Raw genomic sequence first — 26,212 nt, 5'->3', positions numbered from 1 at the left:
AATCCGCTATTTTGGATTCATTATATTTTTTAGTCTGGATTGAGTTGTTACATCGCGATATCGACATCTGTACTATACTGTTAGTAAAGATATTAAAAGATGTTTCTGAAAGAATATAGGGTTTGCATGCCCCTCACTGTGGAAGAGGTAGATCTATGTCTAGTCGTCCAGTCATGTTTATCATGCATTGTCTATGTTGTCACTCAAGAGAATTGTTCTGTAGTATTTAACATTATTACAGATATTTGTCTACGTACATGTATCTAAGTGTTTGTGAATACAAATCCAAGACTGAAATGAAGCCAACTGCTTATTTTATACATTATTTTTTAGGCCACTCTAAGTGATAATTTGGGTTCTGGTTCACCGCCTGCAGCATATTTATGATTCTATGTCATTAATTCTACTACGCATGCGCACAATAGTCCACAGCCATGTGGCACACATAGTGACATTCTAATAATGTATAATATAAAGTCCACCCACGCCCACCCGCTTGTGAACTTTCCTGACTAGAACATAATGATTGTTACGGAGATTAATACAAAAACACTGTGTACACAACTCGTATATAGCACCTAAGTGGTCATACGTAATAACAGTTAGTAAGGATGTGTATTCTAGAAGTACAGTCAGGTGTTTCCAGAACCAATGGCGTGAATTTGCTCACCGTGCACTTACATTACCTTTTAGGTCAATCAAAAAAGGTAGCCTTTTGGTAATAGATTAATATTAATCTGATACCTGATTGGCGATTGGGCATTGTAGTCTCTACTCCCTGGTCAAAGTTGAGATACCCTCAATACCCTAAATCTGACACTGTTTAGAGCTCAGTCTGTTACAGTAGTATATATAGGGTTAGTTCTGTGACTTATAGCTTAATGAGTATCCACTAGTTGTATATTACCCCTACAGTACCGCATAGGGCAGCTATACATGATAGCACGCCACAGTGCTGAGGAAACCAAAGGAAGTGGTGATGGGATAGAAACGGTAGTCAACAAGCCGTGTAGTGACGAAGAACATGGGGAGGGTTTCTACACAGAGAAGAAGATGTATCTCACAAGGTGAGAAATGCATTTATGTTAGTTGGAACCATGATATGTATTAAAGAAGGTGGTTTTATTGCTCGATGTACCGTTTCTCTACAGTCGAATGCCAGGCTGGGTCCAGTCTATGATACCGAGAATATTCTATGTCACAGAGAAATCTTGGAACTATTACCCTTTCACAAAAACAGGTACTGTACATGTACATGCACACAACAACCTTGTGTGACCATTTATGAGGAAATCATTATGATGAAAGCCATACCATAGAAACTGGATTATTAGCGCTTACTCGACTAAGCGTATCATTATTTTAAGTGCATGCTCAACTGCAGGTTTTTTGTACTCGAATTGAAGCGCTTTTCCAATTATGCGAAGATATGATTCAGCTATCTATGAGCTAGCTAGCTTGTACAGTCTACGGTAGCTATATAGCTGGTGATATTCATCTGGAAGGACTCTCTGGGCATGCTGTTACCTTGTCTTATCATGCTGAGAGAATCTGAGACATACACTGTAGATGAGGTCCTTTTGTTCCAGTTACAGGGTTGCCTGCTTGCTCACTTTCTAGCTAGCTTACGAGTCAGTTCTCTTGACAGAGACATCTGGTTACTCGATGGGGCTCGAAAATAACTGCATTATAAACGCATTCTCGAATATAAGCGTATAGAGCTCTGCTATTAACCCCATAAGCACATGCGCTAATAATCCAGTTTCTATGGTATTGTTTTCATGTATACAATAATTATGTACATGTACATGTACATGTTACGTGACCATATTCTACATACATGCTCTTTTTCTGCATATGCCGTCTGGATCAATATCTAACAGAATACACAGTAAGTGGAAGTATGTACATGTAGATACAGCACTACATGATTGTACAAGTAGGAAGAAAGCGTTGAGTTTCTTCTTGAGCTATCTTCTTTTAATGTTTTTGTATCAAGATTCGCTCCCATATTTATGCCTCGAGGCGTAGCCGCACGAGGGATACAGTAAAGCTGACTGTGTGTGTGTGTGTGTGTGTGTGTGTGTGTATTCCAGCTATAACTGCTCAACAGTTGCAATGCGACGAAAACTAACAGCTTCTATAGGCTTCTAGCCACGTTCTCTTGGATTTTGATTCGTGGATTAGCAAACTAAAGCTTCTTTCTCGAGTTATGGCTAGTTTGACTCACATTGAAGGCTGTTGCAGTCTCTTCAGAATCTTTCATAGCATCATCTGTTCGCACAAACTTTCTATTCAACATATGCACTAAAGCGCTAGCTTTTTGTTAGCTACAAGAGTAAAAAAATATCTGTTAAAACAGCTAGCATTAGTAGCCATTTGTGAAATTGATGTCTTTGGACACACCCTTTAATTATTCCTGTGGATGTAATGCACATGCGCGCTCATTCCCCACGCGTAAGAAAATAATATCCAAGATCCAGATCCTCCTGGCAGAATCTTGAGGACCTGGTAAGCCACAAAACACTACCATATAACAATATAGATCTAGATAACAATATACATCTACACAAGTCTTTTCTTCTCATTATATACACTGAACTCCAAATCCTGGAAGAATCGATTTTCTTCTTTCTTGAGGTCCTGGTAAGCCACATAATACAATACCGTAAAAACTCTATTTAAAGCGACACTTTTATAATTATGTTTTGCAAAAGTAAAGTACAAAAAAATGAAGTTATATGGTGCTATATGGGCGAAATGCCAAGTGTCACTTTAAATCGAGGTTTTATACGATGGATAACAACAATAGATGCATGTAAATAAGTCTTTTCTTCTCAGTGAGTTTATATAGAGAAGCTAACTTTAATTATAGAAACTACTATAACACTAATACTTTTTGAGCGAAAGCATAACATGGCGAGAGGCATTAGCAAGCGCACGCTTGCAACACTCGTTTGCTTGGCAATTACAATCCTTCTTATGATTTACATGTATGCTCATGTTTGTAATGTCACAGTGCTCCTTTGTTCCCAAATTCTTGATTGAGATTGAGACAAATTACGAGAACAACAATGGATCCTCTGACAATGTGAGTTGCTGGAATATTTCATAGCCGACACATTCATTACATACACTCGTACTTACTCCCATATACAGGCAGTGGACTTAAATGAGGAGATGCTTGCATTAAGGCAGGTGGATTATGTCGACATTGCTTTTGATCAACTATCCAGTGGAGAGTATGATGAAAAACAGGTAATTTTCAGTACTGCTGATCCATTACACATGGGCTCTTACTGTGTCTCGACGTGCAATTACTCGCTTGGCAATGTGCAATTACTCGCTTGGCAATGTGCAATTACTCGCTTGACGACACGCAATTACTGATACGGGATTAACTGCTGTACGACTAATAGCCCATCATACGATTAATTATTAGTCTTATTAGAACAACTAAGTGGTGTACTGATATATTTTTCAACGTTCCACCCAGGACTGCACAAAGTTCCAGTCTACGAAGACAGGCAGAGGTCCTCTAATGGAGGGTTGGAGAGTGAGTATGTATTGACAGCAATTAACTATGGCGCAATATCAGTGCCAAAATTAGAGTATATACGTATTTGTATCTAGGGGGTACTCTTTTTGTAAACTGATATAGAAAATAAACATTCAGGGGTACACTTTTTAGTGTAGACTATCACTTGGGGGTACTCTTATCAGTTTAGGTACACAAATAATTCTTTTGAGGGTACCTACTCTTCCATATTATAATGACCTGAAGAGTACTGAACTAAAAAGAGTACCCTCAAATAAAAAGAGTATACCCAAATAAAAAGAGTACCCCCAAATAAAAAGAGTACCCCCAAATAATTTCTAAGGTTAAAGTACACGCACTTTAACCTCTACTTAGAGGTGTGGCTTGTATTTCTATTTAGAGTGCCCCTTAGAATTGTGAATCTTTTAATATGGTTATTGAACAGTCCCTTGGAAGTCTGGTGTAACTACGCTGGAAGCTGCTGATAGCTGATTTATAGAGAACTGTTGACTGATATTGTTGATGGCTCGTTGAGTCAAACAGAGGCAGAAGCCCTGGGCTATGTAGCACACGCTATCTTTAGAGGACATGCTGGTGGCAAGACCATACAGTTGCGAGCAGATTTTGTACACCTACCTTAGCTTCTGAAGAAGTGGGAAGGCCTTCATCAGATCCCTTATGATTGATTACAATAAGTGTTCTAGGGGACTACCAAAATTTGATGTTTATTATGAGACTAGATAAAAAAAATTATAATTATGGTGCTTTTATCAGTTATAATAATTATTATTAAACGGTACTCAAAGTCTAATGCGCTCTAAATAGAAATACAAGTAGAGGTTAAAGTACGTGAACTTTAACCTTAGAAATTATTTGAGGGTACTCTTTTTAGTTCAGTATGGAAAATATATTTGAGGGTACTCTTCAGGTCATTATAATATGGAAGAGCAGGTACCCTCAAAAGAATTATTTGTGTACCTAAACTGATAAGAGTACCCCCAAGTGATAGTCTACACTAAAAAGTGTACCCCTGAATGTTTATTTTCTATACCAGTTTACAAAGAGTACCCCCCTAGATACAAATACGTATCTACTCTAATTTTGGCACTAATATTGCGCCATATTTAATAATTTTGTAACTATAATTATGTACTTATTTACTTATTATGTAGGTACATTGCCTAACCTCATGGAAGTGCACATTATATTTAGTTTCTTAAGCAGCAGGATTGCTATACTGACAGTAAGACTATCGTTCGTCTCCTAGCCTGGTTTTTATTTCCGTGTTGTAGTAGGCAACATACACAGATGGTAGTTCGAGGTTGCTTCGTTTCCAATCCCTCTTTCCATTATCTATGATTAAACACGGATCATTCGGAACTGGTGTGTTTGAACATAGAAGGGCTGTTGATTTATTTATAAATACTGTATTAGCGCAGTACGTACGTTGGTTTTATATACATGTACATGTAACTGGTGCGAAAAGCTAACTTTCTCACTCAGTTGGTGTTTTATTTTATATCATCGATAAACAGGACACAACGCAACCCATTATGTGCTCATATAAAGTGGTGAAGGTATTCTTTGAAGTGTGGGGACTACAAAGCAAGGTGGAATCGTCAGTGCATAGAGTGAGTGTACAAGTCATGTTTGTAAATACACTCGTGCTTATCATTAGCACAGTAAGTGCTAATAGTAGGGTTGGGTCAAAAACAGCAAAAAGTCCTTCTCTGGATAATTATTAGTAGTGAAAGGAAAATTTAATAGTAAACTCTATTGCGTGTAAAGTAACCAATCCTTGAGTATAAGAAATGATTTTGAATTTTGATGGCAAATTGAGAGTGTAAGAGGATCTTCAATTCCCTCCTGCAGGCAATTAGAGATATCTTGATCAGGGGGCACAAGCAAGCATTCATTTGGATGGATGAATGGTTTGGTAAGTTCTGTGTTCTATAATGTTGATTATGCGAATTATGTACCGGATTAATTATTCGCAACAACTTCAACGGCCATCTCGCTACTTATATTAATAAGGAAAGCACCGCAGGTGCTGATGCTTCGGTGGATGTGTCATAGCTGACATAGCATAAAACTACCAGCTATTGCTAATACACACAGATATCATAAGTGCATTAATTTTGCTACCTGTATGTAATTATAGCTCCCTTATCCCTGTCTATAGAAGCGGTTAGCAGAGTTCAAGGTTCACTACAATTATAATTATAGTATCACGGAAATACATTGCATGTGGATGGCCCTCAACTTTTAGACACTGGAAAAAACTCTTTCCCCAGTGGTAGCTAGCAGTTATACATTAACTTTATAGCACCAAATTAATTTTAGTGGGTGCAAATTACTCAAATAATTATAGCCCTTAACGTAAATCTATATAAAATGTGTACTACATGACAAAATGTACATAATGCACAGTACAATGTCATGCATAATTATGTTGTATCACAAGGGTCTAAGCTATCCTGTGGAATATAATAATACTGCAGGAATGACATTGGAAGATGTTCGGAAATATGAGGATGAGCTTCAACAACAAACAAATGCAAGAGTTGTTCATGGATTGAACACACAAGAAGCTTCATAAGCATGCAGATCATGACAATAATTTATTATTACGAAATTTTATTTTTTATTTCTCTAAATTGTTTGTCGTTCTGTTTGTGAAGCATGAAGACTATAATTATGTCAATTATATAAATCAATTTTATAATTTGTTGGAAATAACATTATCATATAATTATATATACATTACACACATCTAAAGTCTATTTGCGTTGAGTTCGGCCCCGGAAGTTATATGTGGTCAATTATGGCTTCATTTATGCTTTATGTGGTGCCTGGGACTTCTACATGGAAAAAGCTAATTTTTAGCTGGTTGGAGCTTACCATGATGCAGCTCTACAGCATATATAGATAGAAGCGCTTTGAATCCAATGGTATGAGACTTGAATTTGTCAAAGTTATGACAACTTTATGAAGGTCGAACTCAACACAAAAATAACACCATAATTATGCATAATGGCATTATAGGAGTCAAATTTAAAAATTATATAAAAGGTATAATTATGATAATGTGTTACATGTATTGTGGAGAAGCAAAGCAAAGAATTTAATACATATTTAATTTTCTTCATGTAGGCTAATTACTATTTGAAAAAAACACTAATTATGTACATAATGCAGTTGTAAAGCTAACTTGTATGAGCTATTTATATACGGGTGTCATGTGCATGTAATAATCGTACATTACACTCACAGCATCTCGATCATCAGAATTAACTTCACACCCAGTGAGTGCCAATTAGAGTTTCATTTTGTGAATTTTTGAAGTGGCACGTGGAATTGTTAAACTAGATCTATTGATATTTCGTCTACATGTACTTGCATATCATGTGATAGACCATGCATGCAGTGTCTCGTGTTTCCTGGAAGCTACTTGTCACAGCAGATACAAAAACAGGCACGCTCGCTCACCAAAATAGTGATACGCTTTCTATCCAAGCATTATAGGCATTTTGATCAGTGGATTTTCAGATAAGAGACGTTGCTCTCTAAAACTTGCAATGTCTGAGAATATAAATTACTCCTTGCTTTCTTATCCTCGATTTCATCGCAAGGCAGGCATTTCCAGTCACAGGCAAGCCTTTAATTGTTATAAATTGCCAACAGTTGAAGGTCGGACAGGTATTAATTTTATTCTCGTACTTGATCATGAGTGGAAGTCAATTTTAGACGTTGGGACCTCCCCTTATTCTGAGTTGTTCACATTCCTGAGCAAACATAATGAAAAGTCCGTCTCTGTACGGACTTATTATAGCCTATAGAGTAGTTGTCACTTGATTTGTTGAATTGCACTGTAGTTTCGAAACAATACAGGACATTTCATTTGGTGCTGCATGTGTACGCTCCTGTACGTGTTACATTCGAACTTTTTGTGAGCAATCGTTTATAAGTCTGGGTTGCACCTTGCACGCTTATGATCACCATTAGTATTGAGCACTGCACAGCAGTGATGTGCAATTCTAAAACTTTGGAAAACTCCTTGATAATGATTCCATGTGTGGATCTATTCTCTGCTGATCCTGCATGGTGTATCGAACCAGTTTGAACTTTCCAATTTCAAGCATTCAATGTTGAGTGTTATTGTCACATTGCAGCAGTCCACTGGGCACCAACAGAAAAACTGCATGAAAATAATTCTACTCTGCACGTTTTCATAGTGCTGGAGTTGAGGCAAACGTTCTACTGTGTGAAAACAAGCCGGTGAACTGCACGAGTCTCACTCTCATACAACACGTAGACTGGTACAATTGTCCGTCTCTTCTCATCACCCTATAGTATGTTAACAATCAGCTTCGATCTGTATAGATTCCGCAAAAAATTAATAGTCTTTATTTGGATCCAGCTTCACCAATAATATTGGTTTAACAGTCACTGTCGGCTGCTCATTATTTGACGAATCTCTTTAATTTTCGAGGAGATGGGTTAAAAATTTTTCTCTGATATTCTGAAACATTTTCTGAACAGACTTCTGGCAATTGTGAAGATTTTCTTTCCATCGTTGAAAGAAGTTTACGAAATCAGGCAATGGTGTAAACAGAATGATGCATGTACATGTACATGCATAAAAGTGATTTAGTATACTAACATAAAAAAATGAACAGTGGAAATTGACATAGAGTGTATTTAGTTGTGATTCTCTAAGTGAAATAATGATTGTAATGTGCATTGTGGGTTTAAATTACTGTGAACGCAACAATGATTGGTAAGCCTGATTGGCCTTAACTAGTTGAAGCCTTCATAGTTTGCTAAGTTGGCACCCTCAGACCACGCAGCATGTGAAGAATCATCAAACTCTCCAGCATGCTGATTGCCAGAGGCAAGTGTGTGACTTTGTCCTCCAATAACTGCTGAGCACTCTGGACATTTTGATGTTTCCATTGCTCCTCCGCATTGTCCAATCTGATAAAAGTGTCCGTTCTGACATTTATACCAAGAACCACGTTTGGTACCCAATGCTTTGATTATCATTGTTCGCTCTTCTTTAGGCAAAGGCATAGCCAATTTGTTTGAAATTTGATGCATTTCAGCCAGCGCTTGTTGTAGAATATCTTCGGTGACAGTGACAGCTGGTTGACATCCAAAACATTCGTATCGTCTGAAGCTGTGCAACACAGCATTTTCAGATTCAGATAATTTTGCATCACGTAATTTCTTGGCATTATATCTGAGGCAATACAACTGACCTAGAAGGAAAATACGCCTGCTTTCATTTTCGGAATCTTGTCGTACTTGATCAGTAAAATGATCACGATTTAAGCATTCCACCAGCCAATTCAAGAAATCAATTGTCTGTGATTGAAGCCATTTAATTTCAATCACGATGTCTATTGTTTTACTATCTATAATATCATCAAGCGTTTTAAGTGTTAGGAGAGACTGATGTAAGGACTGGAAAAGAACAAGGAAGTCTATTAGTAAAGCATCATTATGCTTTATATCAACACGTTTGAATCGTTCACACCGGGCACTAAACTTATCTATCAATGATCTCCGAATAGTAGAGCGCCTGAGTGAACTGTATACAGAGACACTGAGTTCTTGGGCACGTCTATAGTACTCGTGTCTATCAGACCTCGATAATGTACAAGATAGCTTTTCTTTAGCACGATTCATATCTGCTAGCACTTGTTTGGCTTGATTAGCATAACGTAGGGTGGAAATCACTTGTACACTACACTTTGGACACTTCTTCCACATAATACTAACATTTGCATCATCATCACCACTATCCATCCACCTATCCATTGACGTAGCCTCTATCACATGTTTACAATCTTTCAGCTCAACAAAGCGGGAATCTGGATTATCTTCTTCACCAAAGAATACTTCAAATGTGTCAGAGTCCTTATTACATACTCTACACACAGCTGGACAAGGCTCACCACACAGACCAATGCAATGGTGACTACACTTCAGTTTCTTTTTACATGGTTCTGAGCACCTTTTCTTTTCACATAGCTCTCCGCAATTTTTTGTGCATTGAAAATGCTTACATTTCCATTCACAGCGATGAGGGCACGGTTTGCATTGTTTAAAGCATTTGTGCCCACAGGGAGCATGTGAACATTTGAAAACACACTCTTTCATACAAGGTGGGCAGTTGTTTGCACATGATACCGAACAGGGATGACCACAAAAAAGATTTCTTGAGCATTTATCCTTACACGGCATATGTAGTCGCCCTTGACGACATACTCCACATGTTCTGGTGCATTTATGGCCACATGCTAGGACTGTGTCACAACGAAATTTGCAATTTAGTGAATAGTTTAACTCAGTTTCGTGACACTCTCTTTGTGCTTCATGGCCACAAGGCCATTGCTTGGTAACGAAAAACTTACACCGTTTACTAGAACAATCTTGTCCGCATTTTAGTTTACAACGGTGACCACAAGACAGAGTTTTCATACAGTCCATAGTACATGAGAATTCCCTAGCTTCAATGTTACATGGAACTTGCTGGTCGTGACCACACATGGGAATTTTCTTTTTCATAGGTTGTTTACAAGGAGGACAAATTAACCCACATTTACTTTCACACCGATGCAAATCTTTGTCACACTTCTTAGGACAAGGTTGGGTGCAATGCCGTTCGTGCATTTGGTCATCTGGATGACATGATCTATCGCAAACATGGTTACAAATCGAGTGACGAGCCTTGCACAGTTCTCTACATCCACCTGCTTCAATTTTATTAAAATCATCGGCACTGGATATATGAGTTACATTCTTGTGAGAGACACACCTGAGTGGAAGGGCTTCACTGAGACGGTCTTCTTGTTCTAGATCACTTGAGATCGATTCCCACAATTTCGATTTCTTTCTGAAAGTAGAAAAGCTTCCAATACAGTAGAAACCTTTTTTTGCACGTGACATGGCAACACAAACTCTGTTTTTGAATCTTGTGAAGCCAAGATCGTCTTCTTTATTATTTCGAACCAGAGAGAGCAGAATTATGTCATTCTCCTCACCTTGGAAATTGTCAACTGTGCTTACATTTACTTCAACATCAAGTTTATTACTCTGCTGTTTGATTTCTCTTAGTTGACCAAGATAGGGTGTTATTATTGTAATCTCCTCTGGTTTATTGCCGTTCTGAATCAAATATCTTGTTAAGTATACAACAAAAGCTGCTTCATGAGTGTTAAATGGACTAGTGTTATCTTCATCTCGGCTTTCATATTGATGGTGGTCAACGAAGTACATGTTATGCAACATTCCACTGACATCTTCGTAACTCTGAACGGTTTCACTATCTTCTACACAGCCATCATAAATATGTGTTGACACCAGACGTGAAATCTCGGGTCTCATTCGATGCTGGATTTTGAGCGTTTCAACAGGGAAGTCATTATTGACGAGGCGCTCAAACATAGATATATTCAGTTTGTACTCTCGACCAATTACATCAGAGTTAGTTTTTGGTCGCAGTTGCTTGTGATCACCAATGAGTATCAGATGTTGTGTGTGTGGCGTGAGGGTGGTTATGACATGTGGTTCCATAACCTCTCCAGCTTCTTCAATGACACAAATCTTAGACTTAACTTGAGTTAAGGCTGCCTTATATTTTGCCGCTCCATTGATAGTTACACCGATTACATCTGCTTCTTGCAAGCAGTTTACTCTAATCAACTGTATACGCTTGTCATTCTCAGCATTCTCTTGTGCTGTGTGTTCAGCTTCTCTTTGCCAGGCATGCTTTAACTTGTCCAAACAATATTTGAACAGTCTAAGATGCACATCATAAGGTAACCATCCATCTTCAGCTAATTGCTCCAAACACTCAGTAGCTTCTTTGTTACTCATTGAAGCAACTTTTTTGAAGAAAGAGACAAATTGTTTTAGCGACTTCTCTTCAAATATTGTATATTCTCGGTCATCGTCAAATGATAAATGTCTCTCTGCCTTAATGTAATCATGAAAAGGGTTTTTTTCAGTCTTTTTAGGCACTAGTTGTGACAATACAGGTACAACCATTTCATAGATATCACAGTGCCATCTAAGTTCCTCAATAATAGCTTCACTTAAGAAGAAACTATACATAGAAACAGAACTTATCGATGGATTTCTACCATTAAGAAAATCTGTAAGATGCTTAAGTCTGTTTTGTACATTGCGTAAAAAGTTTTTTGTTGTGAAACGGATTCCTTTATTTTTCTTGGCCAAATTCACAAATTTTTTGATGTTGTAAGGCTCCAAAGTTTTACTTTTTGAGCGGCCACCAACTCTTCTAATTTCCAAAGTTCCCTCGAGATCTTTTAAATGAAGAAGGCCCTCTAAAAATTGATCCAGAGCATGATTTGTGTAGCAGACAATCATAATGGGCCCTTTACCTGGATTCCACAGTGATTTGTTTATCAAAAGAGATTGTACAATTTTCAATCCGACATAGGTTTTACCAGTGCCTGGTGGTCCTTGAATCAACACTAGCTCTCTTGTGAGAGCTGTGCAAAGAGCTTTTGACTGGGATAAATTTGTAGATACAATACTGGATTTATTGAGTTTAGCTTGTTCAATGTCCTCAACAGAATAAGAGTCATGCTCACACTTTAGTGGGTCACAAGAACAAATTACACCACACAGACTAAACGTAGCATCCTGATTTTCTTCTAGGTATAGAGGTTTTTTAATGTCAGTTTTACACCTCACAATATAGTCTTTAAACGGCAGTTTCTTCAGGTTCTCACGTAGAGAGCAAAGTGTGCGAATAATTGGAGCATATGCCTCAAAGTAACATGGTGACTCAAACATTTTGTACTCTTTTGATGGGGAAACATACTTGGGGTCTTCTGCAGCTTTTCCAATGAGTTTCACTTCTACACAGTTGTTTTTTAAGTCATCAATATCTCTTTCTGAAACAGTAGCAAAAATTACTGTACCAAAGTCATCATCAGACAAGCACAACAGGCTACCGTAAGTAAGCCTTTTAGAATATTGCCATTTAACTTGCCTCGTTGTAGAGAACTTCAGTCTACATATGACATCCTCATTGCTTAAATCGACTGCTGAGCAACTCTCAATAGAAACATTTTTATAAAGGAATTGCTCTTCGCGTTTAACTTTGTGAAGAGCTTCTCGAAGAGGTTGAATGAAATCTTCCCTTACAAGGCTATAGAAGATAGAAATGTAGTCGGTATCGCTTGGAAACTCTCCCTTGATAATGTTTTTTCTAAGTGCTGTGAGGAAGGTGGCACTATGTAACTCCTCTTCTGTGGGCAAGGCAATCATATCAGGAACTGATTCACAATCCTTAACATCATACAATCCCTGTCGAATTGAATCTCTTTGGGCTCTGAGTTGCAAAAGGCTTTCTTCAACACTTTTGAACATATAATCTTGTCGAGACAATTGCTCCACTGTCCCACAGCATGAATCAATAGGTAGGTGTAAAAAAGCTTTTAACGGGTTAACTTCCAACAGTTCCCTAAACAACTTAGCAATGTCACTTAAAATTTTAACGAATGAATTTCTTTTATGCTTATTTTGTTCTTGGGGCATTGAGCAAACCATTGAGCTAATGCAGTGAAAAAAAGATGCATTTGATACTGGGGAAAACAGTTGTTTTGATAAACTTTTTAAGTTAGTCCTGGATAGAGCTTGAATTAGCATGACAAGCAATTCAGTCTCTGAATTTGTTGTTAATATGTTGAGAATCTTTTCAACAGTTCCATCATCATGCATCCGCTTTCTAAATTTTACAATGTCTTGGAGTAAGTGGATTGCATTCTTTTCGGAAAAATGAGAATAAGGATTGCACAGATCAGCTTGTGACATATGCTCCTGTTTTAGTCGTTTGTGAGGAGATTTCTTCACTGATTGATATCTTAATTCATGATCAGACGATTGTCGTTTCCTAATCTTATGAAGAAGTATACGAGCATCACAGCGTTGGCTAGATTCAGCTTCATAACGATCATAACGATAGCTCGTACTTGGTGAACTGGTAGGTTTAGAGGACCAACTAACATCTGGGGTTGGGCTAGCCGACAAGAAGTGCTGTTCACTATGATGTGGAAATGATGGTCCAGGTTGGCTTTCTGTTGAAAAATAGGGTTGCTCTTTTCTTGAACGTTTAGTTGTGTTGCCATATTCAACGCTCTCAGATGCTAATCGCTTACGTTTATTTCGTGATGCCATTGACACTGCACACAAACAACCAAACATTACCATTATAATAGGATATACATCTACAGATCTACTGAAAGTAAGTAGCACTGCGTTAACTATGAGTCCATAATTAGGCTGTCTTACAATTGAAGCTCAGTAATTTTACCTTATAATTATAGAATTATAACTGACCACAACAAGATTACACAGTACAGTACATACAAAAAAATAAGCGCATTCACTGGTTTGCTGTCAGATGAAGCAATAGTGACCTGTTAAGCCGTATTGTAGAAGAGGTTAGACACTCATCATCAATAATCACGTGAATCCACTTGTAATTAAATTATAAAATAGACCTTTTGGGAACCAGCTGCGTCAGCGTTAGGCTACGCTGGCATAGCATGCAATGCGATCAGAGCGAATTACAACTCTTATTAATGTACATGTACAGGTTATGGATAGTACATGTTAGGTTGCTGAGCTAGGAGTGGCCTGAAGAAAATTGTCTTCTCAAGGTGTCAAATAATTATGACATGCTGACAGGCTATTCACAGACTGTACTAGCCAATTGAACAATGGCTTCTTGCGCATGGATGGACCGTGTATGCCAGTGCTCAACACTGTATTAGGGAACATTATCAGCATGGTCATTATGTCATACAAATATCCCCCAAAATGCATGTACGCCGCGCGTAAAAAAACTAGCAGCAAAAAACTACCATAAAATTTGGGAAAAATGTACGTGTGAATGACGTTGTAACGGATCGGAGTTATGCACTCGCCGAATTTCTTGTTTCTACGTATTTTTCCTGGCAATCCTAGCAATTTTTAGTTAGAAAATTATTACATATTAATTGGTTATTAAAATTTAATGTATTATTATAACAATTTTTATGATTCCAATAATTAAAAAAGGCCGATAGACTAGGTCTACAATAATTATAACCACTAGGTGCAAACGAAGGAGAGGGAAACAGAAGCGACCTCGAATAACCATCCGCGTATCAGAGGAGGCTGATAGGGTTCGATGAGGTAGGATAGCTTAAAAATCAAGTGTAGGACGAAGAAGTTGTGTCCGATAAGGTAGGATGCGTTTGTGGTAAGATAAGGTAGGATGGCTGAACCATAGATACTGTACACTCCGTGGATGTGAAACGTAGGTAGTATACGGGTAGATTACGGAGTATTCGTGTTCACTCACTGCAACGGCACCCAGCTGCAGAAATGGACACTTTTAGTGTTGTTTTTATTGCACAGCTGCGCACTTGTGGCTTCAGTTGAGGAGAAGGTCTGCTGTACTCGTAGGTGGGAGGTAAGTCTATCATAGAGCATGTATATTGAGCCTGCATTATTAGTGGATAGCCTGTTGGAGCTCATTTTTGTCTGTAACTTACTAGGTGACAAGTTTGTGGTTAGGCGATCTTTGGTTGGGTTTATGGTTGGAACATTTCGCTTTGCTTTCCTGTTAGTCTATGAAGTGAAGTACTGGGAGAATGTGTTCAGCACTTAAGGAAATGTATAAGGCTAGCAGCAAACTGAATGATAGGTGTTCAACAGTACCTATCTTGTGGTTAGGCGATCTTGCCAATAAAAAGCTCCATCACTTAAATAATGTGGTCATTCAATAATATAGATGTCCTTATACCGGGAGAATCTATTTTGACCCTCAGTAAATGTTTTGTTATTTCAGGAAAGCGTGTCTTTTTGTGGTGAACATGTTTACTCATACAAATGTACTGTATGATGATAATGCATACATGATGATTGTACAGCGGCCAGAGTAAATTATTATGTGCATTCTAACATACTTTTTTAATTTAGGTAATGCTCTATCACCAAAGGAAGCGGAAAGGAGCATAATTATTCCCTGATGCAAGACTAACAAACAAGTGTACGAGCACAAGTAGCGATAAGACGAAGAAGAATCCTCCTTCAACTTTAAATCAGTTTTAGTTGTCCATTTAGTTGTCTATTACTAAGTCTATCTCCGTGCATGGATGCCTGCCTATATAATATTCTGTGTGCATACATGCTGTGCTATATACAATGTCATCACAAAAATTAAGTCAGCAGTGTACATGTAGATTTGTCAGGTTCCAATATGATTTCTGCATTTCCACTTTCATTCATGAACATCTCTCTTGGCTCTTCCTGCGCAGAGAATCAGTTAACACTGGAAGAACTTGGACTGGGAGCTTCAGTTATCCGGTCACTCACACGTAGTTACTGTTATTATTGTATCCATGCAGTAGATTCCGTATACTATACGGAATTCCGGATACTCCGTCCGTGTCATCCGTTGCAATGAGTGTTTCAGGACTTTTGGTAGTGGGCGGAAGTGTTTCACATCCACGGAGTGTACAGTATCTATGGCTGAACAATCGATCCAGTGTTGGAACGAAGGTTGTGGTAGAATCTAAACACACGATATAGACCAGTAGATCTAGCTAAGTATAGCTAGCTAGCTTGCATGTATAAATAGCTTGCAAACTTCCAGTTTGAAGTCCATGTCCAGCCTAGGGTGCTGCAGGCATAGTTTTATCAGTCATAGATCTCTACGTGAGCAGTCCAACATCTCTAGCACTGCATGCCCACTTCACCCTTCTACCCTCACGCGACTTCCCAATACATTTTCCTAACTCTACCTCTATTTTTTCTTTATTCCTCCAATTAATACCGTATCAGTAATTTATCTTATTGAATGATTGTGCTAAAGAACAGAAAAAGGAGAACCTGTGGAGGCTAATTGAATCATACAGTTTAGGCCGTATGCAGATCCGATGATCTGATTGAACGGTAATTGACTATTGACTAAAAACAAATTTTTTTTTTGCAAGGCTTTAATCAGGTCACATTCGAGACTTTGGCGGTCGGACGCGGGAAACATTAGAACAATAAATTCGGTGAGTGCATAACTCTACAACGTTATTTACATGTACATTTTTTGCAAATGTTTTTGTAGTTTTTTTGCTTAGTTTTTTACGCTATTTGATACATGCATTTTGGGGGAAACGCGGTAAAAAATAGTGCAAATATCAATAGTAATGCCTATGCGCATGTGAATATTTATTGACTATAATATCACCTATTTATAGCCTCGATCCCAGCCCCTCTCACTAGAGGGCCTGGTATTAGGCCCTGGCAAATTATGCCGGCATAATTTGAGGTTAGGTCATTATGCTGAATTTGGTCTGTTTGGTGCAAATACAACGGTCCTCTGCTTCTGCTGCTGAACGTGTTTTTTAAAACAATGACTCTTTTACATGCATAGAAGATTATGTTGAATCTTCAGTTATGTTACAAATGTACAATACAACGGTATACAAGAGATAAATTTTTTTGTTACTATAATTATACTAACACAGCTAGCTGAAAAAATTATATATGACGCCAATGTGGGGCATAATGGGTTCTTTCTACAAGCATAATAGGCTGAATTTGGGGCAATGCTCAAAAGTATAATAGGCGAAAAAAGAGCATAATTTGCCAGGGCCTGCCTACCTGGTATCCACCGTTTGCACGTGGGTGGATTAATAGTAAATTTTTTTAGTAAAACTCTTTGTAATTTAACCTTTTGTACTATGGTCACCCAAGTGGTTGATTACACTATTAGTGTCAAGACAGAGAAATCGCTATCACAATTCTAGGCTCATACGAGGAGCACTGATATTTTAAATGGTATCAAAAAAAGTGTCTGGAAGCAAGTAGACTTGCCAGAGCCGGGTCGGTACTGACAGAAAAACGCCCACCACTCTACCGCAGTACAAAAGAAGACCACTGGAGAGAGAGTGAGCAAGAGCAGAAGAGAAGTAGAAGCCATCATAACAATGGTCTCTATAGGCCATAAATGTGTCAGTACGTATCTGTGTTATTTTAAAAACTGCTATGATTTGTGCAATAACATCATTGTAAAATATACAATAATAATTATTATACTTACTAAGATATCTCGATCCCCAAGATTCTTGGGGCAATTGACGCATGCGCAGACAGTGTATACCAGGCCGTCTTTCTCAATTGAGAGCGGCCTGGAATCGAGGCTAATATTTATACAAATAATAAGCTATCTGTCCAGCCAGTTTCTTGATTTGGCTCCTACCTGCAGAGATAGAGCAGTCTGAACACGAGTCAAATGTTGTGCAATAATCACACAATTGCACTGTCAAACCTATATGTACAACCTACTGGTTGTACTAATTTAGATATACAACTAGACTGGAAACCACTCGATCCTTTTCTACTGGGAAAGGGACGTACTGGCCGGGTGACTATCAATGACTCGTCTCAATGGACAATGGTTATAGTTTAATACGTGACTGTCTTGCGGGTATGCATAAATGCTGTAGCTACACGTACATGTGACCAGCGAACCACACACCATATTCGATCTCTGAACCACTTCCACAAAATGTTGGGCCCAAATGAAGACGAGTAGTTGATAGTCACCTGGCCAGTCCCTTTCCCATACGTAGAAAGGGCGTGGTTTACAGTCTAATCTACAACCTGGTGGTGGTCTAGAATTTAAGTATAAGAACACACACTGAACATTTCACAGTGATTTTACTTACAGTGAGTAGATTCCTTCACAGTGATCACAAAGTGCCTTCCTTCTTCAAGTCTTGGTTATAATTATCCACGTCTCTATTCTCTGGTCTGTTGTAAAACAGGAGTGAAACTAAAAATTAATGATCGACCCCCAGATCTATAATAAATTACCCCTTTATCTAGACCACTCCCCTAAATATATAAGTTGCAGAAAGTTGTCACATGGTCGCACATCCATATCCTATGTGTGATGTGCTATTAAACTGGAACTTGTACAGCAATTAATAAATGCAGCTCAGCAGCTGTAAAATATATAGAGAACAATATATAGCATACCTATGAGATGCCACTTTACAAGACTAGCTGAATGCCATGTTTGGGTTCAGCTTCTAACATGTGCCCCACTCAGAGGTGTAATGATTTTGTCCAGGCACTGTAGTCACATCAACTAGATCTATCCCATTACGGTAGTTATAGGAATGAGGTGAAACACCATGCCCACTCACCCACACACATAAACAGCATGTATAAAAAAATTATACGAGAAACTAATTCTGATGTTATGCAATTTCTGAGCGGACCATAATCGGTCAAATACGTCTCTAGTTCACATTATACAATGTCATTGTGATGTTCTGGTTAAAATCCCTTTGTTTTGCATATAGAGTACATGTACAGTGCACTTTGTAACAAGACAATCCATTGAAGAGCATTTATATACCATTCATGATAAAATATTGATTAACATACCCATGTAAGTCATAGTTCAATGCATTAATAAGTTCGATACCCTATTTGACAATCGCATGGATCATTTCCTCCTTGTTAATGAGGTGAGTTGTCTTGCTCACTAGAGACATCAGAGAAGAGAGACTAGTGGACCACTCATTCAATACATCGTTCGGATCTTTTGATTCTCGGAAAGTGACAATGCCAGCTGGTCTATCGATTCGGGCAAATATCGTCTTCTTAGTAACTAACTGAGAGAGAAATTCCTCAACTTCCTGGACGAAAAAAACAAATCGATATGGTAGTATGCTCCTAACAGAGTCCTAAAATTATGTGTACACTTTCAACAAACTCTCCAATGTATGCTGACCATTTATAGTGGTCAAATCTACGCACATGTTGGAGTGACGGTACCCACAAAGATGTGTGAAGGGTGTCATCATAAAAGAACAAGGTCTGGGAGCCAAATTTAATTTAGGTAGTAATTGTGTAACAGACAATCAAAAGCTAAACTTGGCTGCTTGTATATACAAGAAGATGTGTGAAGGGGGAGCCAAATTTAATGTAGGCAGTAATATCGTGTAACAGATAAATTTGCTATAGCTTGTATAAACACATGTAGCACGCACACACAGTAAAAGAGCGTCTTTATAATTATACCCTTGACCAGGGCTGCATCCAAGATTTTGGGTCAGGGGAGCAAATTGGGCAAATGAAAAATATAGGGGGGGGGCGCGCACCAAAGGTGCATGCCAAACTAGGGGGGTCATGCCCTGGATATTTTCTGGCGCAATTTTAGGTCATAGTAGCTATCACTTTAGTGATATCATCATTACATGATTGTAGTGTTAGAGAATAGCTAGTTAAATCCCAGGGGCGGCAAAATACCACCCTCGCCCCCTCCTCAATGCAGCCCTGCTTGTGGTATAACTGATGATTTCCTGTACACTTACATCAATAGATAGTGCCAAAAGCTCTGAAAGTCGCTGCATTCTAATTCGAGAGTAGTACTTGGCTATAACACGGATATTCTGTGAAAAAGGTATACATCATAATATGCACATGTGCATTACAAAATTATATAATTATTGTTACATTTGTGCCAGTTGTTGGTTAAATAATAAACGTACATGTACCAATCAGTATGGATAGTGCAATTAGGCATACTACGGCGGAGGTTCTTGTCTATAAGAACAAAAATGCAAACTCACATGTTCGATGACTCTCTTCCTAAAGTCCTCCCACCTTTTCTCTGCAATCTCGTCACCTGGTTGAAAAGTGAGTGTGGGGGGAAGGTCAGGACCCCCTATCCTCAGACTAGGGCCATACTGTGCCTGGAAATCTGACCAATCCAGCAGTTCCTCACGTCTGAAGCACTCTAACACCTCCCTGCAATGACAGCGTGAATCATAAGATGTTGTAGGATACTACAGATCTACATGTAGTACAATGTACATGTACGCTACTAAAACATGACCGTTCTAAATTAATGATCTCATAATAAAATGATTGACTTTTCTTCTCAAAAAGGCTACAATCTCAATAATACAAGTGAGGTTTGAAGCACACAAAAAACCCAAATTAATGAAACTGAACCATTATAGTGGGATGTTATTTATGTTGAGATGGTATTACATAAATACATGCACAAGAATAAAGTATAGTGCAACACCTCTATAACTAGTGTTCAAGCTGGCGCTGTGCTAATGCCTCTCGCCATGCATGTTTTTGCTTTCGCTCAAAAGTATTAGAGTGTTATATTAGTTTCTATAATGAATTTTATATTAAAGTTAGCTTATCTATATAAAGTCACTGAGAAGAAAAGACTTATTTACATGCATCTATTGTTGTTATTATTTATTGTATTATGTGGCTTACCAGGACCTCAAGAAAGAAGAAAATTGATTCTTCCAGGATCTGTAGTTCAGTGTATATAATATCAGGAGTACATGTACTCCTGATAATATCTAAGAAGAAAAGACCTGTGTACATGCATATTGTTATCTATATTGTTATATGGTAGTGTTTTGTGGCTTACCAGGCCCTCAAGACAAAGATGATTCTGCCAGGAAGATCTGGATCTGGATCTTGGATATTATTTTCTCACACATGGGGAATGAGCGTGCATGCGCATTACATCCACAGGAATAATTAAAGGGTGTGTCCAAAGAGATCAATTTTCACAAATGGCTACTGCTAGCTAGCTGTTTTAACAGATATTTTCTGAGTATTGTAGCTAACAAAAAGCTAGCGCTTTAGTGCAAGGCTAACTCATATGTTGAATAGAAAGTTTGTGCGGACAGATGATGCTATGAAAGATTCTGAAGAGACTGCAACAGCCTTCAATGTGAGTCAAACTAGCCATAACTCGAGAAAGAAGCTTTAGTTTGCTAATCCACGAATCAAAATCCAAGAGATTGTGGCTAGAAGCCTATAGAAGCTGTTAGCTTTCGTCGCATTGCAACCGTTGAGCAGTTACAGCTGGAACAGACACACACACAGACAAACAGACACACACACACACAGTCAGTTTTACCGTATCCCTTGTGCGGCTACGCCTCGAGGCATAATTATTATGGAACGATTAGGGAGAACATTGATATGGTACGATAAAGCACTACCAGGGTTTCATACAGAGGGGGGGACGCCCTGGGATCCCCCCTAGAAATCTGAAAAATTAATGATCTCATAATAAAATGATCGATAATAAAATGATTGATTTTTCTCCAATCTCATATAGAACTAGACTAAGTAACGGTTTGAAGCACACAAAAAAACCCAAATTAAGATAACCATTCCTCAACAAATTTTCAGGGGATCAAAATTTATATCCTAGCAGCAGGAGGCAAATATTTCAGTCTCAAAGAATGCAAGGAGGACCCCGGATCCCCTCAAAAACGGTTCCCCTTCCAAGCTAAAAATCCTGTTTATACAATATGTGTTACAGTAAAACTTACTTGTACAATGGAATCTGCTCCAACTGCTTTTCCTCGTAGATGCGGTGCTTGAGGTCAGACTGTTCGTTGTCAAATGGAGCCAGAAGGACATACAGTACGATACTTTTTAGTGCCTATTGAAGACGATACACATCATAAGATGACAGTATAAAAATTATTATGCACATGATTGTACTTGTACGGTACATGTAAACTCACACGTACATTTAAATACATTGTAGACACCTAGCATCAACATAAATTATACATGTAGGTACAGTACAAATAATTATAGGGCTTACTCAAACAACAACACACGTTCCAGCTACACTGTGCTATACAGAATACACCTAGCTAAAGCTCTTCTATGTACATTATCAAAACCACTGCTATAGCCTGCCAGCCCACCTCTTGCCAGTGAGAATCCTCCCTCTGGACCTGCGGAGTGTTGAACACAGCTCGATAATGCTTACAAATGGCCAGGTAATCGCCGTCATGTGAGCACAACTCGATCATCAGCTGGTAATACTTGAGCTTCAGCTCCTATAGGGTAAAAAGCGATACACAAACAAGTACAGCGAACAGACCCAATGTGTGTAGGCAGGTATGAAATTGTTAGAGCTTGGAATGTATTACTGCGACCTAATGGCTAACACAAACGAGCTTTCTGCTGCAAATGTACACTCTTAATTATGATACCTGCTGAACATCATTCTCATCAGCGAAGAACTTTGTGCTTATCTTCTTGCTGATGATTTGAGTTCTGATGTAGTCCTTCTTTGCCAGACAGAGCCTCATCTGTTCCAGGATGAATCGAACCTTTTCTACTTTCTCCATTGACCCAAATGTTTCAACCTGTGCACAAAGTGTTATTGATCAAAGATATACATGCACATGCACACAGATTTCAGAATCCTATAATAATAGCACAGTAGTGTAACTACATGTACATGTGTATGAAACTTACATGTGTATGTACATGTACAGTGTACATGTATATCAGTACAGGTATAACCTCTCATAAAGGGCCGGTTAAATAATAAACAATACACACTCTTTATACTGTAGTAGTATCTGCAAACAATTGGACAAAACTCACACTACAAACCCTACCACACTTGCCTCCTATTCATCACCATCATCATAATACAGTACGTATGTTTGGAACACCCGAGCATGTAAGTACCTGCAACTCTTGCAGTATTGCTGCTGCCTCAGCCACCTCTCCATTCTCCTCCTTGATTTTGGCCAGTTCCATCGTCAGCCGGGCTCGAGGAACCTCAACGTAGATCTACAGGTAGGTTATACATATACACAGAGTTAGGTACGGCAATGTGTGTGTGTGTGTGTGTGTGTGTGTGTGTGTGTGTGTGTGTGTGTGTGTGTGTGTGTGTGTGTGTGTGTGTGTGTGTGTGCGTATATACACTGTTTGCTCAATAGAGACGAACGAACTACTAGCTTTTAAAAGTGCCTACCTGTTCAATTAATGTTCATTGTACTACATGTACTCCTAAATGGCTTAACTGCTTAGCAACCCAAAGGGGGATATCTAAAGGAGAAACACTTGTAACAGTAGTACTTACTCCAGGCTGAAGGTATGTGCATAAGCCATTGTATGGCAATGTAAGTTACTTACAGACATGACTATACGAGATGCCTATAATAGCTAGCCTGTACCTTCCCTTCTGACACAGTCCTAAGTGTGTCAATGAGCTTCAGCTTTGTGTCTAGGTTGGGCGTCTGGTCCACAAACTTGCAGCACTCCTCCACCATCGCCGCCACAGCCTGTACAAAGTAAACACACATTGATCACGAGCTTGTAGATGGTTGCTTGGTAACATTTGTTGGCTCTTGAAGAGATATAGTAATACACACGTCAGTAAATTCAGACAGTATCGCCAGATCGCCATAATTGCCATTGCAGAAAACACATAAATATAAACGACAAACTCTGCTTCACAATTAAAAAGGTACAGGTGAGTAGCCAATATAGAATAAAATATTAATCGGACAGTCCCTGCACTCACAGTTTTAAGCTGATTTCTTCTCTTGGTGAGGATCAATATATGCTCATTCAAGGTGTCCCACTCTTGAGTGTCGAAGCATAGCTGCACTATGGCCTTCATCACACGCCCTGTTGATATTGAGTCGTTAGCCTGCATAGTTGTAACAGATTAAAAGCCCACAGTATACCTGATCAGATTAAATTTATAGACTATAATTATGCACTGTGTACTTGATTTAAAGTCCACATTCAATGGGATTAGTAGCTAGACTCTACTTCATTTGACAGGGATTATATAGTCATTCACAGAATGCACACAATCGATGGGATTGGTTAGTTACAGACTCACACTCAACTCTTATTTCCTAGGGCTATGACTAAACAGACTATAAAGGGAGGTCCGTCAGGGTCAGAAGGTCACTAATTACAATTTCGCACTTGATTACGTGCAATAGAGTTTTATTTTTAGACGGGCAAGTTCTCAACTGTACCCTAGGTGCTTCACAGTGAAAACTGTAGCTACAGTCATGAGTTGTTTTTAATATCAACTTTACCCCTCAAGGTACAAGTACAATGTAGTTCTAAGCGAGGGTATGAAGACAATGTTGTGATCTTTGACCTTTGGACTAACCCTTTTGAAGCGCATAAAGTGTAGCAGTGCTAACAAGCATTAATAGCGTTCAGAGAACTTTGCTTAGTTCTCAAAGGTCAGACATGCAGTACGCAATAATTTTTGAGTGTACGGTAGACTCTCTCTAATCCGGCTCTCGGAAGTACGGTCACCTCAATATAATTATCGTTTGGCACAGATTGCTATCTTGATCTTTACTGCACAAAACTACTCGCTATTCCATACTAGTCAGTTATAGCTGCCCCAAATTTGTTTGTTACGGCAGGATATGACATTTTGAGTGTGGTTTGCACTTAAATAGATAGCACAATGATTTATTATCCTCGAGACAGAACCGCAAAATTAGATTCGAGGTAGGGTCATTTTTTAGCCACAGCTATTTTCTGAAATGCAGTCACCTCGCTATTCCGGTCAAGCTGCACTGTCCCAAGGGTGACGAGATTAATGAGAGTCTACTGTAATTAACCTTGACATTTGACCGCCTCTGATGCTACATATACTGTACACAATGAGGATTAGTTATTACAGAGTGAGACCACACTCTACATTGTACTTGATTAAATGGGGAAGCTACAAAATTAATGTAGGTTAGAGGAGGATCGTCAGGGTCAAAAGGTCATAATCATAAAGCCGATTCTGGAGGACTTTACAACTCAGCTAGCTCCACGTGAATTGGAGATACTAAAGGAAGAGTAGATGAGTGGAATTCTATTAAAGTCCTCCGGAAGCAGCTTTATGATTAAGGACCTTGACGATCCTCCTCTGAATGTAGTCATCAACAATTTTCTTTCACACAATCGACCTAACAAAGACTACAATGTACATTGTACACTCAACTTATAGGCTAAACCATTAACAAGCTAAATACAGACTAGAACATCGTATTACTAGCAATCACATACTTTTTCGAGGGGTGATCAATTCGCAGTAAAATCCCAAAACCTAAAATTAGTACTGGTAAATACACACGATCATTGCTAGAATGCAATAGTTAGATCACCAAGAGTTAATTTTCTGTTGATTGGCTCATTCGCAAAGACTAAATATTGTAGTAATACGGTACCCCATTAAATTAAAATTGACATATTGTACTTACAAATAACGTGCAAAAAAATTTACATAATTATGCGTACCGTTCTCGTTGTTTTTTCCAATGACAGTAGACTCTCTAAAGCGTCATGGAGACGACCATTCTGGGAGGTATTATAGTACACTTGAGTAATAAAATTCTCCTTTCGTTATTATAGATAATCATTACTATTGTGATAGACAGCCTATTTTAGCTCCATCTTTAATGTGGGTAAAATGTCCAGGGGGCGCATAATTAGACAGGGGCCAAAGTACATGTACAAAGCAGTATAATAATTATTATAATGTGCAGAGCAGTCAGGTACAAATTAAAGCCCACCAGTATCTACCTGTGCCATTTCTGTACACTCAGGCAGTCTTTTATCTACAGTGTCACTGTAGTCCTCCTCCATCTTGACAAGCCTTCCATCTGCCATAGCCGAATACTATTGTAGTGTAGATGTATTTATATGGCCTAAAGAAAATTCATGAAGATTTCGAGCAGACACCCGGAAATGAATAAGAAAGAATGTAATTTGCTTCAGATGTCATACCTCTGGGGGAAGCTATCTTTC

General features: G+C 38.5%; 3 protein-coding genes across 4 annotated transcripts; 1 reads left to right on the top strand and 2 right to left on the bottom strand.

The window, feature by feature from the left end:
• Nucleotides 1–4: 4 nt before the first annotated feature.
• LOC135350947 (cytoplasmic phosphatidylinositol transfer protein 1-like) lies at nucleotides 5–6,310 on the top strand. Its single transcript, XM_064549815.1, has 10 exons — nucleotides 5–147; nucleotides 916–1,067; nucleotides 1,152–1,240; nucleotides 1,884–1,891; nucleotides 3,020–3,091; nucleotides 3,160–3,258; nucleotides 3,497–3,556; nucleotides 5,074–5,169; nucleotides 5,411–5,474; nucleotides 6,040–6,310. The coding sequence occupies exons 1-10, from the start codon at nucleotides 100–102 to the stop codon at nucleotides 6,135–6,137; spliced, it is 786 nt and encodes a 261-aa protein (XP_064405885.1). The 5' UTR covers nucleotides 5–99; the 3' UTR covers nucleotides 6,138–6,310.
• A 348-nt stretch (nucleotides 6,311–6,658) lies between these two features.
• On the bottom strand, nucleotides 6,659–18,451 carry LOC135350931 (NFX1-type zinc finger-containing protein 1-like). Of its 2 annotated transcripts, XM_064549796.1 has the most exons (3): nucleotides 18,292–18,449; nucleotides 17,664–17,822; nucleotides 6,659–13,758 (listed from the first exon to the last, which is right to left on the bottom strand). In XM_064549796.1, exons 2-3 carry the CDS (start codon nucleotides 17,704–17,706, stop codon nucleotides 8,339–8,341), a joined length of 5,463 nt encoding a protein of 1,820 aa, XP_064405866.1. In that variant the 5' UTR covers nucleotides 17,707–17,822; nucleotides 18,292–18,449; the 3' UTR covers nucleotides 6,659–8,338. The 2 variants fall into 2 exon arrangements, with proteins under 2 accessions (XP_064405866.1, XP_064405867.1); XM_064549797.1 differs by lacking the exon at nucleotides 17,664–17,822 and having other exon boundaries at nucleotides 18,292–18,451.
• Nucleotides 18,452–18,966: 515 nt separating this feature from the next.
• LOC135350939 (26S proteasome non-ATPase regulatory subunit 12-like) lies at nucleotides 18,967–26,190 on the bottom strand. The gene is made up of 11 exons (XM_064549805.1): nucleotides 25,988–26,190; nucleotides 25,703–25,762; nucleotides 23,961–24,089; nucleotides 23,611–23,718; nucleotides 23,120–23,224; nucleotides 22,633–22,788; nucleotides 22,342–22,476; nucleotides 21,955–22,067; nucleotides 20,209–20,386; nucleotides 19,951–20,028; nucleotides 18,967–19,272 (listed from the first exon to the last, which is right to left on the bottom strand). Exons 1-11 carry the CDS (start codon nucleotides 26,072–26,074, stop codon nucleotides 19,060–19,062), a joined length of 1,362 nt encoding a protein of 453 aa, XP_064405875.1. The 5' UTR covers nucleotides 26,075–26,190; the 3' UTR covers nucleotides 18,967–19,059.
• Nucleotides 26,191–26,212: the final 22 nt, after the last annotated feature.

The sequence above is a fragment of the Halichondria panicea genome, chromosome 17 (genome assembly GCF_963675165.1).
Source record: "Halichondria panicea chromosome 17, odHalPani1.1, whole genome shotgun sequence".
Lineage (NCBI taxonomy): Eukaryota > Metazoa > Porifera > Demospongiae > Suberitida > Halichondriidae > Halichondria > Halichondria panicea.
Note: the sequence above shows the minus strand (reverse complement) of the source record. Positions and strands in the feature narration are given on the sequence as shown.

Bases quoted from the DNA above. Each gene is read 5' to 3' on its own strand.
- LOC135350947 (XM_064549815.1), top strand. From the start codon at position 100: ATGTTTCTGAAAGAATATAGGGTTTGCATGCCCCTCACTGTGGAAGAG. The intron at 3,259-3,496 runs GTAATTTTCAGT...CGTTCCACCCAG, and splicing joins GAGAGTATGATGAAAAACAG to GACTGCACAAAGTTCCAGTC. The intron at 3,557-5,073 runs GTGAGTATGTAT...ATCGATAAACAG, and splicing joins CTCTAATGGAGGGTTGGAGA to GACACAACGCAACCCATTAT.
- LOC135350939 (XM_064549805.1), bottom strand. From the start codon at position 26,074: ATGGCAGATGGAAGGCTTGTCAAGATGGAGGAGGACTACAGTGACACT. The intron at 23,719-23,960 runs GTGAGTGCAGGG...TACTTTGTACAG, and splicing joins GAAGAAATCAGCTTAAAACT to GCTGTGGCGGCGATGGTGGA. The intron at 23,225-23,610 runs GTACAGGCTAGC...ACCTACCTGTAG, and splicing joins GGACTGTGTCAGAAGGGAAG to ATCTACGTTGAGGTTCCTCG.
- LOC135350931 (XM_064549796.1), bottom strand. From the start codon at position 17,706: ATGCGTCAATTGCCCCAAGAATCTTGGGGATCGAGATATCTTA. The intron at 13,759-17,663 runs GTAAGTATAATA...GTTTGTGTGCAG, and splicing joins TTGGGGATCGAGATATCTTA to TGTCAATGGCATCACGAAAT.